The sequence below is a fragment of the Urocampus carinirostris genome, chromosome 19 (genome assembly GCF_059441175.1).
Source record: "Urocampus carinirostris isolate Australia breed hairy pipefish chromosome 19, RoL_Ucar_1.0, whole genome shotgun sequence".
Lineage (NCBI taxonomy): Eukaryota > Metazoa > Chordata > Actinopteri > Syngnathiformes > Syngnathidae > Urocampus > Urocampus carinirostris.
Window position 1 is genome coordinate 9,837,747 of NC_142367.1, and position 16,133 is coordinate 9,853,879.

The 16,133-nt window shown below is 38.8% G+C and overlaps 1 protein-coding gene across 1 annotated transcript; it reads left to right on the forward strand.

Moving 5' to 3' along the window:
- The first annotated feature begins 804 nt into the window (after nt 1–804).
- On the forward strand, nt 805–15,076 carry fscn2b (fascin actin-bundling protein 2b, retinal). Its single transcript, XM_088323468.1, has 7 exons — nt 805–1,357; nt 2,027–2,126; nt 3,242–3,965; nt 11,072–11,228; nt 11,296–11,417; nt 12,850–13,017; nt 14,683–15,076. The coding sequence occupies exons 2-7, from the start codon at nt 2,034–2,036 to the stop codon at nt 14,886–14,888; spliced, it is 1,470 nt and encodes a 489-aa protein (XP_088179594.1). The 5' UTR covers nt 805–1,357; nt 2,027–2,033; the 3' UTR covers nt 14,889–15,076.
- The last annotated feature ends 1,057 nt before the right edge of the window (nt 15,077–16,133 follow it).

A 16,133-nucleotide genomic window follows, 5' to 3' on the forward strand; every position in this document is an offset into this window, starting at 1 on the left:
GAATCAAAACTCACGCATTCTTGTGGAAACAAAGTAACAGTAATTTAATTTACGGGAAATTGTCACACACATATATACAATGTGTTTTACCCAATTAACCAATCATAGGGTAGGAAGTGTGTCACGCCATTACAATCAATCAAACTCTTCTGGGGGAGCACAAAATATCCTGACAATGTTACTTTTCTTTTAAAAAAAATCCACTTTGAAGTTAACTATGAACTGATACTATGTATCAGCTTTTTTTTTTAAGTATTACTCATGATGTTAGCAGACCACAGTGTCAGCTGCCTTTGCCTTATTTATCAATAAGGAACCTGGTAATATAAAAATGATGAAAAATGATAAACGCAAATTTAAGAATTTTATTTATATCAATGACTAATTGTTAAGTGTCGGTCTGAAAATATGTAGTATTGAGTATCCCTAGAAATTTGATGTGGTTTTCGAAACAATTCCAGAACAAATACTGTAATGATTCAATTACTGTAAATATGACCTGAAATAAATCTCATAAAGCTGATTCATTGGGAGTCCCACTTTATGTTTACAACCGTTCTTTGGCCAATATCTTTGGGTGGCAGTCACTGACCTCACGTAAATGTTTCTAGGGTGCGTGCCAAAGAGTCCGGTGGGGTGAATTAACCAGGTTGAGATGATTGTGTTGAGGATTAGAGAGATTCTGGACCGTCTGCCAAAGGGTTGAACTATCGGCTGATTGGCCAGCCTGATTAGGCAGGGGGGGTGCAATCAGAGAAGGTGTGTAACCCAACCTCCAAGTTGGAGGGTAAGGGGAGCTCCAGGAAAGCAGGCACAAGGAGTACTTTGGTTACTGTCAACCTGGTTCTACTTCTTAGAGTCAGAGACCAAAGTAGCGGAAAAAAGATGCCGAGGGGGCTCGAGGTGAAGGACTCAAGTGAGGAAGTTCTCAGATGGTTTCGGAGGTTCTCCAGCACTGACCAAACCTAAGAATATCCAGGTGGTAGAAACTACAATCGTGGTTCAAAAAACATCAAATAATGAGCAAAAAATAATGAGCAAAAAAACTGTGAGGATGGGATGTGTACCGAATGACCCTTCAGGGTGAAGAAGTCGAGAAGGCGATCCGAGGAGGGGGAGGGCACGCCGAAGATGAGGAGATAAGCGCTCCCGAGCAAATGAGCCGACGCCGTGCCAGACACTGACGACAGGCTCTCGGGCAAGGGGCTTGACCGGAGCCTTCGCGGTTGCGTCGGAACTGATTAGTCAAGTCGGGGGTGGCGGACAACCGAGGGACGTGGAAGGAATTACAACAGGTTGCGAGAAGAAATCTGGGATCTGGATTCAGAAAGAGCAAAGAGGAAGCCACAAAACCACAGTGAGTAAATGCGGTTGGAAAAGTGTACGGTGAAAACCGTGGGTGGGGGCAGGAATGGGGAAGGTCCCTGGAGGGCTTTATACGCTTAATGAATTGATTTCCTGTCTTAGCCATGTTTGTGTTTCATCACTCGCCATGACATCACTTCCATTCTTGCTTTTTTTTGCCCCTGTTGATTTAGAAGAGTGCTACAAAGACAGGAATAAATCTAAATAAAACTGCTAATTCTCCAGCAACATCATGAGTCATTCTGTCAAATCTGGGAAATCTACCTCGTCAGCGCTGCAATTAATTGTAACAACTTCCAATCATTCAGAAAATAGAACTTTATTTTATTTACTGGGACAGGTAAAGTCACATTTATTGATTGATTGGGGAACCTTCAGGACCCTTAATGCACCAAAAGGGTCTTTGGGGTGATAGTCTGAAAGATGAAGACACATTCTTTCTTATTAATGGGTGGACAGCAGCAGATAGAAGAATATTACAGAATCATTAACACAGCCCAGGAAATCATAGGCTGCTTTCTGCCCAGTCAGAGAGACATTCCTGGGTTTCATGATAAGTTTCTACAGGAATGCCATGTATAATCTTGTTGTAAACGGTGTATACTGTACTACGTTGTTATGGATGACAAAAAAGACTATTCAATTTTTGTTTTTTTGGCAGGTTCAGAATGCCGTCGAATGGGAATCGCCCTTTGACACTTCAGTTTGGTCTGATCAACTATGAAGGTCGCTACTTGACTGCGGAGGCGTTTGGCTTCAAGGTTTGAGAAAAACAAATTCTATACCCATTCAACTTGATTCTGAGTTTGAAACATTTCAGATGAAAATCAGCATCATGTGACACAATGATCTTTAGTTGGTAAAGGGGGCAGGGTTGTGATCCTACCAGGATATGGCCCAGTTCAGATACCATAGGGTCGTGCTCTTGTGTGGACTTTGTATAAATTATTAGAGCAAAGCTCTTGATTAACGAGTTGGTCTTTTATCCTGCTCTCAAATATGGTCACAAGATTTGGGTTGTGACCAAAAGAGAGACAATTGGGCAAAATCAGTTTTCTCTGCCAGGTTTCATACTCTTCCCTTGGGATATGCTGGTTTCCAAGTGTGAAACCCTCAAAAACCCGGGTTTGAAATTCCTTAAAACACTTTAAAACTCTTATTTGAAGCCACACCTGTCGTTTGAAACCGTAAATAGGATTAAAAACCTTATTTTGAAGGTGAAACCCCGGTGTGAATCCTAAGCCTGAAGCCCTAAAAACACTTTAAATCAACTTTGAGGCCGAAACCCAACTTTGAAACCCTAAAATTGCTTCAAAATCCTATTCAAAGGCTGGAACCCTTTGAAAGCCTACTTTGAAGCTGAAACCATAGTCTGTAATCCCAGTTTGAACCCTGACATTTTAAAACCCGTATTTGAAGCCGAAACCCTAGTTTGAAACCCTAAATATACTTTAAAACTTTATTTGAAACCAAAACCTGAATTTAAAACCAAAATTTGGAACCCTAAAACTTGTAACCCAAGTTTTAACCCTAACACCTTACAACTCTTATTTGAATCAAAAACCCTAGAAACACTTTCAAAACCTAATTCGAAACCAAACCCCTAGTTTAAAATCTAAGTTTGAAACCCTGAAGACGCTTCAGAAGTCTACTTTGTAGCTGAAACCCTAGTTTGAAACCTTAAAAATGCTTTAAATTCCTAATGTGCAGCTGAAACCCTATAAGGTTAGTCTTCTGAGCGAAACAGATGCAACATGATCAGGAAGTCTTGTGAACACTTGTTTGGTGAGGTGTTCAGGGTATATCCCATTGGTAGAAACCCCCCGGAAGGGCGGATTCTCCATACCTGTTTTCATTGGTCCCGTCTTTTCGTCAGATCAATGCATCAGCTCCAAGCATGAAAAAGAAGCAAATCTGGACTCTGGAGCAGGACCCCCAGGACACCCGGGTGGTGTACCTGCGCAGCCACCTCCGGCGCTATCTGGCCTCCGACAAGGATGGCCAGGTGACCTGCGAGGCGGACAGCCACCACCCGGACAGCCGCTTCCTCATTGCGGCCCAATCTGACGGCCGCTGGGCCCTCCAGTCCAAACCGCACCTCCGCTTCTTTGGCGGGTCCAAGGACTTTCTGTCCTGTTTTGCTCAGACCATCACCGACACTGAGCTATGGGCGGTGCACCTGGCTCTGCACCCGCAGACCAACCTTCTCTCAGTGGCCCGCAAGCGCTACGCTCATCTCTCAGAGGACGGAGAGATCTCTGTGGATATGAACGTTCCCTGGGGTGTGTCCGCTATCCTCACCCTGGTCTACCAGAAGGGAAAGTACTGCCTGAAAACTTGCGACGACCGCTTCCTTGGCAATGACGGAAAGCTGTTGACGCAAAGTGGGAGGACCACCATGTTCACGCTGGAACTCAAGTGTGGGAAGTTAGCATTCAAAGACTGTGAGGGGAAGTACTTGACCCCTATAGGCCCGGGTGGTACCTTGAGGTCTGGTCGCTGTTCAAAACCTGGCAAAGATGAACTCTTTGACTTGGAGGAGAGCCATCCGCAGGTGGTTCTGATCGCAGCCAATGGGAAATACGTCTCCATGAGGCAAGGTGGGTCAAATGACTGCAGATGTTGGTGACTGAACAAATAGTATTCATTCCCCATCATTATTTTAATCCCATCCCTTTTGTTGCCAAGGAAATACAAGGAGGAGTTTCATTTAGTTGTTCAGTCCAATAAAAGGCATCTTAGCAAAGATCTCTCCATCTACCCACCCAGCTTCTTGTGGACTAGCTAATTAGGTAGATAGCTATATAGCTTGCTAGCTACGGACAAGTTAGCAAACTATCAAATCATCCACCCAGACATAAAAAAATATTACCTAAATAAAACACAATTCACTGGTTTTTATTACTATTTAACAGGATTGGATTTTGGAATTAATAGTTTATATCTTTTTTCTATTTCACTTTTATGTATTAAATCACTTTTAATTTCAGCAGTTTTGGTCGTCCACATGATAATAATAATAATAATAATTTCCTTTGTATTGTCATTCTTTGTAACAATGTACACAGAACGAAATGTCGATACACCTGACCCGTTGTAGCGAGCCGATGCAGCCGCAGCCAACAGAGGGCGCCGCCATTTTACCAATTAGGTATGACTCGGCCGAGGCGCGAACCAGCGACCTCCCAGTCTCAAAGCGGGCACACTACCATATAGGCATGATATTTCTTTAATTAAATTAAATATAATTATTTAGTTGTAATTTTTTCCTATTTTCTATCAGTTTTATTTTTATTGTACGTACTCCCACGCCAACACCACTCCTACTGGTTTGTTGCCAAGAAACTAAGTTAAAATAAGAGTTTTATTTAGTTGCTCAGTTTAATAGAAAATGCATTTCAGCAAATATCAGTGTTCATTTTACCTCATAAAAGTGATGGGTCCCTGAGACTCGCATGTTCAAAAATCTATGGGTCCCAACAGATATCTATGGGTCCCCAAAATTTAGTGTTATATTGAAATTGTAAATCGGCGACAAATATATAATATAAATCTATATATTCATTCAGTTTTAATCATTACTGTTTATTGATAATACAAATCAGTTATCACTTCAAGAGTTTTCAGTTCACAACAATATTGTACATTATAAAAAATAATATTGCTGAAATAATTATAATAATCTATATTTTCATTCAGTTTTAATCATCATAGTTAGTTTGTAATAGATAGATAGATAGATAGATAGATAGATAGATGGATACTTTATTCATCCCCGAAGGGAAATTGACATTCACAGTTAATTGGTAATACAAGGCAGTTATCACTTCAGGTTTTCAGTTCATATATTCTTCGTGGTTTACTGTCCCGCCGCAGTTGTAATGCCTTCTCAAGGTCCAATTGCAGCAATGGAATTTCCATAGCTAATTTGTGGTTTTCATTGTCGTGGTGCCGATCCAATGTGCTCTTCTGAAAGTTCGTATTGCGAATTGATTTATGCAATCCATTTTTTTTGTCAGGCTGGGTACACGCATCACAGAACATGTAGCCTCCATTACCATCCTCCTCATAGCGTAACCAGGAATATAATTGAGTCCATTTTGCCAGAAAAGTCCTTTTCTTGCTAGGAGTGTTCTTTTGTTTATTTTCTTTAGTCGAATCGTTTGCTTCAACACACGTGCTTTCCTTGGGGGAATTATTGCCGTTGTTATCACTCTCTGCATTATGTTTCGACTCATTACTGACACTGATAAATGACCAATTTTGTGTTGATTTTTACCTAGTACTGTTTTTTCGGAGGCATACTTAACCTTCATTTCACGACAAGCACCACAACAATGACGTAATCTTGAAGCAACGAAATCTCGTTTTCCAATATCGGCGTGCAGACGAAATCTCGATCCGCGAGACCAAAACAACAATGGTGGGTCTGCCTGACGAAAAGTTTGGAGTGCGATAAATCTTTGTTAAAAAAAAAAGTAATCGGGTAATAATGTCAATTTTGTGTCAAAAAAGTTGCGTCCCAGGGACGCACGCTGATTCGACACTATGCGTCCCCAGCAAAAATGATGCGTCTAGGACACGGGGACGCGGGCAAACGAGAACACTGAAATATGTGTGTATCTTTCTCTAAATAGTGCTGTTATTATTTCCATTTCTTCGTATTAAAATACATAAGATTTTCTACATTTTTTTTACTCTTAATTACCGGCATTCATTTATTTTTGTTAGGCTACTTTTAGGCCTTTATCGGGAAGGACTGCATTCGTGCACCAAGCCTATGTTGCCGGCTCGTTTCACTCAAACAAAAGCGCCGTCTTTCACTAGCGCACTAGCACGCCCCCGCGCACTAGCATAACGTCCCGCCACGACCAAGTGCGTTGAATTATTGATGAAGTGGCTCCCCGCTTCCTGGAAGGTGAAGAGAGAGTCTGATTTCAGAAACACAAGCTCACCCCGGGCCAAAAGCTTCTCCCCAACGACTCTCTAGCTCTCCAGTCACCAAATCGACCCTAACCTGCTGACTGCCGACTCCGGCGCAACACTGCAGAAAAGTCCAGGAGACGCTTGAGAAGGGTCGATTTGTTCTAAATTTGGTTTTATTGAAGAAGGTTTAACGTTTAGGTTTAAGGTTAAACAGTTAGGGTTAGGGGTTAGCTTACCCATTGTCGAGCTAGCATCATCCGCTATTGTCATTTGATTAACAAACCCAGTCAAGTCATGTTTATTTGTGACGCCCTTAAGTTTCAAAGGGCTGCACAGATCAAAGACTATTGCAAACTACAGACTATTATGACACCATCCCCTGATCTAAAACCTACATGAGGGCAAGGAAAAAGTCAAAAACGTCAAAATGAGGAAAATGAAGAAACCTTGAGAAGGGACTGCACATGAGGTAGTCCCCCGTCCAAGATGACCAGCCTGCCATGGATGTTGCAATACCAAATAATACACAGATATTGTCAACATAAAATATAGGTTATTCAAGTACAAAACAGCTTGTGTTTTGTACACATACCCTCCACAAAATGAGTCAGCTTTTCCCAAAACTGTCCATTTGTTCCTAAATTGGGTCTTCTTTTAAGATGGTTTTGTTCATTAGTGTTAATGGGCAGGGTGGAGAGTTAAAGGATGAGGTGTTAAAGGTTAAGGTTTATTCTTAGGGTAACGAGTTAGGCTTAGGAGAAGGGATACATGGTAAGGGATAAATAGTTAGGGTTAAGGGTTAAAGGTGAGGTTTAGGGGTCAGGTTAAAGGGGTATGGATAAAGGTTATAGTTATAACCCTAATGGGTGAGAGGATAAGGATTATTAGCTATGCTTGGTGGTAGGGTTCGGCTCAATAGAAGGGATAAAGGGTTAAAGTTAAGGTTTTAAAGGGTACAGTGTAGGCTTAAGAGTAGGGTTAAAGGTTATGGTTAATGGGTGAGAGGATTATCATTAAGTTTAGGGCTAGGGTTTTGATCAGTAGTAAGGATAAAGGATTAGGGTTAAGGTTTAAAGGGTTGCTTTTAGGAACAGGCTCAAAGAGGTGTAGTTAATGAGTGAGGGGTTGTTTTTAGGGGTTGGGTTAAAGGTTAGGTTTAATGTGTAAGGGGTTACTGATTAGGGGTTAGTTTTAGGGATAGAATTAGGTTTTGGGAGAATGGATAAGGGTTAGGGTTAAAAAGCTATGGGTTAGGTTAAGAATTAGGGTTAAAGAGTCGGGTAAAGGGTGAGTGAGTGAGGGATTAGGTGTAGGATTAAGGATAAAGGGTTGGGGTTAAAAGGTTAGGTTTGGGAGTAGGGTCAAAGGGGTAAGATTAAGAGTTAGGGTTAATAGATGAGCGTTTAGGTTTGGGTCTAGGAGTAGGGTGTAAGAGGCCAGGTTAAGGGTCAATGGGTGAGGGCTCGGGCATAGGATTAGGCTCAGGAAAAGGGATAAAGGGTTAGGGTCAAAAGGTTAGGATTAAGAGTTAAGGTTAATGGGTGAGAGGTTTGGCTTAGCGGTAGGGTTAAGGTTAGGCTTAATGTGTGAGGTGTTATAGATCAAGGTATAAAGGGTTAGGGTTTAAAGGTTAAGGGTTAGGCTTAGGAGTAGGGTTAGGTTAGTGGTTGAAGGGTTAGAATTATGGGTAGGTTTAGGAGTAGGGAAAAATATGAATAACTAATAAAGGGAAATAACTCAAAAAATTGCCCCAAAATTATATTATTAAAATTTACAAGAGGATCAAAAGGATCCAAGGGATTTATTTTTGACCCAATTTAAATTATTTAGGTGTTTTTTCTTTTTACTTATGTGAGTTCTAAGCAAGGTCCAAAAAAGAAAAATGAAAGCACCATAGAAAGAAAAAAAAAGAAACGAGGCAGGGTTATAGCGGCATCATCTAGCCATTAATAATGGATGCCAGAGCCATCCGTGGCTGATGGATTAGTTTGGCCTGCTCCACTTTCAGATTGCAGGGTAGGACAACGGAGGAAATCCGAGTGCATTTTTGGCCGATGTGAGAGTGTAAACAACACAACTCGGCTTACTTGACCTCAACCAGGACGACGAGTCGATCCAGATCTTCAAACGTCTTCCTTCCATTTCAGCGTATCCAATCTCTTTCTCCGATTCCAGCTCCAGCCGAGGATCGTTTTTTGCCGTAAATCGCTGTGAAATGGGCAGGCGAAGCGTGACATTGACTCGGGGCGGCCATCTTGGTGTGGTATCAATCACGATTATCAAAGTTAATCAGCTTGCCCGGCTAGCATGTCTTTTTCACATGCCGTCACGTAGAAGAAGAAAACAAAACATTGCAAAACAAAGACAATCTGCCGAAATAATGTGGGCTGTATTAGATTATTCTGTATTTGCATACATATAGCTTTTTGTACACTATGGCTTTAAAATAGTTCAAGGGTTGCGAATCGATGATTATTTCAATTTTGATTCACGAGGGTGATATTTTTTTTGTTATTGATTTTTATAAAACAATTGTTGTTTTTTTTCTTACCTTTGTTCATAAATGTACATAGAGGTAAAATAAAGGATTGAAATAGCTATATAATTGAAAATAAGAAACTACACAAATATATGATATTCTCCTGAATCAATTTGATTTTTGCTATCAATTTTAAATTGTATAAAAGGAAATTCAGTTTACTTTTCTTACTACTTTAATTGTTGTTAAGTTAACGAAGAGTATTGAAAAGAATAATAATGATAAACTACATGCAATGGCCGCTGAGACCCATGATTTGGGCACCTTTGATTTTTTTTCCATTGTTTCCTCTGCTAGCCAATTATGTTAGCCACTTGGCTGCCGGCTTGAAGTAAAATTGTGCCTTAGAAAACCCAGCCTGATCAGAGTTTTAAAGCCAGAACCAGCCCGACCAAATAACTTGATTTGAGGGACAGAGCCCAAAGAAAAACAGAATTTTCATATTTTCTGTGAGAGGAGGTTGTTTTTTTGGCCGACTCCGCCCTCGAGCGTGCATATGTGGTTTGCGCAGTGCGAGAGAGGGACGTTATCCATCACGCCTATCCTCCATAAAGAACGATGACGGGTGGATAATTAAAAAAATTAAAATCAAAAGTTTAATAAGGGGGAGCATGGCCTGAACCCAAACGTAATGATTGATATTTTAGACCTGAACTGACCCGGAAAGTGGGCCAGATTTGGTAAGCTAAACAAGTATGAGAGCCGACTATTCAGCCTGGAACTCTTTGAACAGTCTTGAGTAAATTCACCCTCTGTGAAAGCTTTGCAGTGCTTAGCGATCATCGTCGCAACCTTGTAGCTTGCCTTTTTGGCATTTTCATTTGACTCGTGAAAAAGCGCTGCTGTGCCGTTAAAACAGCTTCCAGTTGCTTCACCTTTTCACAGCTATCGTTTCCAGTTAGCATTTTATAGTCAACATGTTTTGTCTGGTAGTGCCTCTTGATAGTATAATCTTTGAAACAGCCACAGTATCCTGGCATATTAGGCAGACGCAGTTGTTTCCAATTTTGGTGAAAAAAATACTTAAATTTCCACTAGTTCTGAAAGCGGCGGCCCTAACCGTCAACTTCCATTTTTTTTTTTTTTTAGAGTCGCCATATCAGAAATGGGTTGGGCTAAAAATCTCACAGAAAGACATGGGAAAGGTGGCCAAAGGCCTATGCCATCATGCGGTGAAATAATGAATTTTTTTATGTGCATATTCATACTGCGGTCAACATTACTGGCAGTCCACATATTGTTAATTCTATGAGAGAGGCCGCGGGCCATTAAAATTGGATCACAGGGCGTGATTGGCCCCCGGCCGGACTTAGGGCATGCCTGGCTTAGGAGAGACACTGAGATGAACACGGGCAATGAGTTTGACACATTTGGTTTGGATCAGTGTTTCTCAACTGGTGGGCCAGGACCCAAAAGTGGGTCGTGTACACATTTTCAGTGGGTCACGGGCCTTTTCTTTGGCAAAATAATGCTTTGAAGAAGAAAAAACAGAGGGTCAATTCGCCCCTTAACAGTAGATGGCGACAATGCCCTGCTCAATCTCTTCTACCTGTTCAGACAATTAGCGCATTCGAGAGGGACCATTTCATTTTAGTATGATTTTGTTGGTTTTATTTTCCTTTTCTGCCCATAATTGATCCCAAAAAAGTGGGAGGGGAAAGTGAAAAACAGTGACAATGATCGAGTCAAAGAAGGAAACAATTGATAGATACCAAATTGGTGTTTGAGTGTGCCACTGAAGCGCTGCTTGAACATAGGGTAAATGGTTGACAAATATTGTATTTCTAGCTTTTGACCAGTACATTCATTTTTATTAACGACATAATTCCATAATCATTGATGTCAAGGGACATGATTCATTTATAATTTGAATTTTATTCAGGATGTAGCTATTCTAAAATATTTTAGGGGGTCACTTATACGAGATGTAGGCTTATATGTGAGCATATGCAATACTTAAAGTAATTGTGGTTTTGCGAAAAAAATGTGCAGACATTTTAGTTACTCTGCTTTAAAATGCATAAACCTTTAATTGGATGAATTGGAGAAGTGTTTTTTTTCTTTATTTGCGGCGCTGCTTATCATTAGGGTGGAATGGTGGCTCCTAAAGTTAAACCAGTGGTTTAGATGATTTATTGAATATTAAAACAAGTACAATGTTCAAACGGTTATGGAGGGGGAAGAGAAACAAGGTAAGGAAAAAGTACATGACTTGACTGAGTTTTAACCTCCCACGAAAAGGAGTCAGCCTTGCCGCCAACCAGGACGACGAGACAGACACGGAGACGTTCCAGATGGAGATTGACAAGGACAGCCACAAGTGTACTTTTCGCACCCGGCACGGCAACTACTGGACTCTGGTGGCCCATGGCGGCATCCAAACTTCGGCCACGGAAGTGTGAGGAGACGAAAACGGCTAATCGGGCTAATATGAGTCAAATAAGCTCTTTTGTATTGTACTTTAGGACAGCGAACGCCACTTTTGCGATGGAGTGGCTTGACCACAAGATGGTGCTACAAGCGAATAACGGAAAATACGTCTGCGCCAAGAAGAATGGGCAGCTGCTGGCAGTCAGCGATTCTATTGGTAGGCTTTTTTTTATTATAATTTATAGTACGAGTCGGCAGTGCCGTGACCAGAAATTAGTCTCAGAGGGGACATACCAAATGCATGTGGGGGGCACAACTATTATTACCCCACAAATATGTTTGCACAGCACTGATGCATGTCAAACGTGACCAACAGCACATCAAGCAACAGCTTACAACAGGCTTCATTATTAAAAACAATAGGCAGGCGCATATTTTTCCCCTCTTGTGATTGGTCAATAAGCATTTTCAATGGATTCTGCAGTGTTGACTTTAAGGTTGTTGAGTGCATCCTGGTCATCCTGGAAGGGGGATTACCTCATGTGTGGCCCCTTCTAAAAGCTTTCTTAATTTCCTCATGCTGAGGTTTTGAGTTTTCCCATGCCCTCATACAGGTTTTAGATCAGGGGATGTTTTAATAGTCTGTGCAGCCCTTTGAGACTTCTTGTGACTAAGGTCTATACAATTAAACATGACTTGACTATTTCAAAGGTTAGAATTATTTTGTACTTAACTTAACTTTTGTTTTGGATTTGTAAATATTCTAATTTATGTTTCCAGTGTTCTTTAGGGATGTGTTTCACGATTAGCCTTTTTTTAAATACATAGTTTATTCTTGAATTTCTTAGTTTATTTGTTTTTGCAGTCAAAAGTCAATATTTTTAAATGACATTTAGTTTAGTCACGCAAGCAATCAATTTTTAAGAATAATCAATTCATTTTGGGCATGATTATTACTGGTAATATACAGATCAAAGGAACCCCCCAAAACCTGTCTTTTTTGTTTGTTTATTTTTGCTTTTCTTTCTCGTTTTTCCTTCTATTTTTTACTGATTTTTTCTTTCTTTTTCCTTTTGATTCTTTTTTTCCTTGCTCTTATGTTTTCTCAACCTCTTTTCCTGTTTTGTTCCTATTTTTTTTTAGCATTTTGATTTTTTTTGTTCTTTCTTCTAATTTTTCCTGATTTTTTTTCCTTCCCCTTTTCTCTGTTGTTTATTTTTTCCTGGCTTTTTACCTCTTTGTTTTTTTTAATCATTTTTTTGTTCCTTTTTCCTTCTTGATTTTTGTTCTCCTATTTTCTTTCTTTTTATATTGTTGTCTTTTTTAATTTTATTTTGTGCATAATTTTACATAATAATTGGTAAATTGTGGATTAAAGCTACAAAGCAACCTGAAAGAGCCCTTTTTAGTTAGCCGAGCCAAACGTGTTTCTTCTCTAAAAACAAACAAAATTCCCAGGAGGAAAATATGCTCTTTCTGTGGGAGTGAGCGGGAGAGGACATATACAATATTATATGAACGAGATAGCATATGTGGTGCCCATACTGCCGTCAGTACTACATCCACTTTTCTTTGGGTTGGCACTAATAGCTCTTGTAAAACCCCTGCGAGGTGGAATTTTGGAAGTGGCCGTCTTTTTTTATCAACAGGGGAAGATGAGCGGTTGAGCGTGAAAGTAACCAACAGGGCGGCGCTAATTCTGAGAGGCAACAATGGTTTTGTGTGCCGCCACAAGAACACAGCCGCTCTGGACGCCGGCAGGTCCATTTATGATGTTTTCAGCTTGAGCTTCAGCCACGGTGCCTACCACATTCAAGGTGAGGCGCATTTTTCCCCCCATCCGGTAGCGCTATCGCTAAACTCATTAGCAGAACATTTTATTCTTTTAAAATAAACGTGGTTAGAGTTTTACCTGGTAAAATAGAAATAATATATCTTAAGTATTATTATTTTTTCTTTCATTCTAAAAATGAGAAAAAATTCTCAGCCAGCCTCCATTCAAGTTAAATCTGCTCATTTTGAGATTTTATTTTTAGATAAATATGTTTGAAATAAATTATTTAATCGTAACTAGAGGTACGTCTTTAAGCTGAGCCCGATCTGGATAAATTCATCTCTCCTCTTACCAAGTCCTCACAAAAAATAATGAAAATTCTGGTTTGCTTCGGGCTTTGTCCCTCAAATTTAACATATTCTTTTTTTATCATTCCTAAAATGAGAAAAGTGATTAGACAGCTGCCCTATAAATTCATTTTACTCAATTTAAGAATTCCTTCTTTTATTTGAAATCAACTAAATGTATTTTAAGTGTGGATCCTTAAAAAAAAGTATGCTGAATTGTGTACGTAATTAGAATCGAATCATTATTTAATTTTAGGTATTATTTCTTAACTTTTTATTCTTTCTGCCTATTATATTTTTATTTGAAATCTGATAGTAGTGTTTGCATTAGAAAATTATTAAAAATGGCCTTTTTATGTATTTATTCACAATTCAATCATTATTTAAGAATTCATTTTCTTAGTTGAGTTTTAAAATTAAAGGAGGGAGAAATCATTTTTAAATGTTTAAAAATAGTCGGAGTGCTATATCTCTTCCAAGTTTAGAACATAAAAATAGGATTTAAACAGCAAAATTATCTGTTTTGGAAGCGCTGCCTTAGATATTTTTCTTGTATTTGTCATTACTTTATTGAATATGAAATCGCATTGATTACCAATAATAGCAGTAGTATAACAATAATTAGTATTGATAACCGTTCATTGTGGGGAAAAAATTGTGATAGTATGTTCTTAATTATTTTACGATAAAAATTACATTTTTGTCTTTGCTGTTGAAATGTTATAGGAAAATTTTCAAAAAATCTATATTGGGCCTTAAAATGGATATTTTTGGCTACAATAAAGTAACCCAAAATAGATTTAGAAAAATAAAACAAGGTAAATAAGCTTTTTAGGGGGGTAATGAAAAAAAAAAAACAGGCCGAATATTTTGATCGTTTCAGAGTTGAAATCAACCGGGTCAGAGATTAACCGGCCATTCGGGAAAATCATGAAATTCCAGATTGCCACTGATAACTTTATTCTGTTTTTAATCTTGGACACCTGCAAAGGATATTACATAGGATTCCCGCTCCTTATTTTGACTATTAATGCACACTTTAAATTTTTACTATTATAAAGTGTTAACATCATGTTGCTTTTCTTTGATTACCACGCCCTTTATGGCTAGTCTGCTTTTATAACCAAGGAGGTTAAATAAAAAGTAAGGACTCTCAAGGGAGGGCTTTTAGAACAGGTTGGAATTTCTTATCTGAGGTTTGGGTTCTCTCCCTCCTCTCCTTGCAAGGTAAAATGCTTTGTTGTCTCCTCCTCCTATTTTGAGGGTCTAAGCAAAGGCTCCGTTTCAAGCTTAATTTATATACATATCTACCGGTATATATTAGTTTTTTCGCATTTTGACATGTGTCGCTTACCCGGCAGGCGCCGATGGAGGCTTCTGGTACGTGGACCGGGACGGTCTGGTGCATTCCGATGGGCAAAGTCCTGAAGATTTCGGCATGGAGCTGCGAGAGCGCGGCCGGCTAGCCATCCGGTGCAGGGACGGACGATACCTGCACGGGGACCAGGGAGGGGCCCTGAAAGCGGGCGGGGTTGGCCCCAGCCAATCGGCTTTGTGGGAATTTTAGTAAGAAGAAAAGACACCTCGTCCTGTCCTCATGCAGACAGCAAAATCTGTAACAGGCTAGATTTTTATTTTATTTAATTGATTAGTATTATTTATTTCCAAGTCTAGGAATTTAAAGCAGTGTTATAATTATCAATGTGAAAAGTGTTAGAATTTAATGTTTCTTTAATCCTTTGTATTCAATTCCAACATTTTGTGTGGTTTATTTGTTTTATTTTTTTAAATATAACATTTTATTGGTATTAATTGCTTTAAATTAAACTGCATTTTACATTTAAAAAATAATTAAAAGGAAAATGTCTTTTGTTGTTTAATACAATACATTTGCTTTTGAGGTTGATTTTTATAGATATATAGAATTTAAATGTGACTCTTTGTCTACAGAGAGAAATGAAATTTGAGTCATTTTAGAATTCTAGTAAATATTACTACATTACACAATATATTAGCTTTTTAAACAAATTTTGCACACATTTAAACTCCATAAAATGTAAACCAATTTTTTTTCGTTGTTCAGGAATGAAGAATAACCTTAAACAATTTGTTGTGAAGCTTACATCTATTTTTAACCCCTTAATATTCCGACAGTCTGAATGACTGTTGCTAAACCACACTCATCTGCAGGTATTTGATTGCAAAAAAAAAAAATAATCAGGCGAGAATAAAATCCCTTTCTTTCTGTGTTAGTAGCACTTGCAGTGATTATTACAGTTTTGGACAAAACTTCAGTGGCTTCCCTCAAAAAAGATTAAAACCGCCTATATTCTACAAACGGTTCGAGAAGAGAATTCAATTGTGTCTTGGATTGGGATTTTAGGTGAATTTTACAGGAAAGTTAAGGGGTTAATTAACCGTAATTTCTTCATTTAAAACAAAAAAGAAACCCCAAAACATTTATCTTCTCAGTTAATTGACAGTCCGATGGTATATTTATTTCATTTTTCTTTTTATGAACTCTAAATTTATTCAATACAATTATTTATCTTCCTCAGTAACATTACTGTCTGATTATTATAAAAAAAGAATTTATGAACTATAATTCCTTCAAAAACAAGAATTTATCTTCTTGATTACTTGAACTTCTGAAGGTTATTTCTATGAACTATAAATTATTCAAAACAATTATTTTTCTTCTCGGTTACTTGATTAGGGAATTGAAAAAACAGATGTTTTACAGAACTATACTGCCCCCTGTTGGAGCATTGAATGTAGAGCGTTCGGTGCGTTTTTTTTAAGGTTTCCAAAT

Excerpts from the sequence above, each read along its gene's own strand:
- fscn2b (XM_088323468.1), top strand. The coding sequence starts at position 2,034 with ATGCCGTCGAATGGGAATCGCCCTTTGACACTTCAGTTTGGTCTGATC. Across the intron at positions 11,229-11,295 it reads CAAACTTCGGCCACGGAAGT|GACAGCGAACGCCACTTTTG; the intron begins GTGAGGAGACGA and ends ATTGTACTTTAG. Across the intron at positions 13,018-14,682 it reads CGGTGCCTACCACATTCAAG|GCGCCGATGGAGGCTTCTGG; the intron begins GTGAGGCGCATT and ends CTTACCCGGCAG.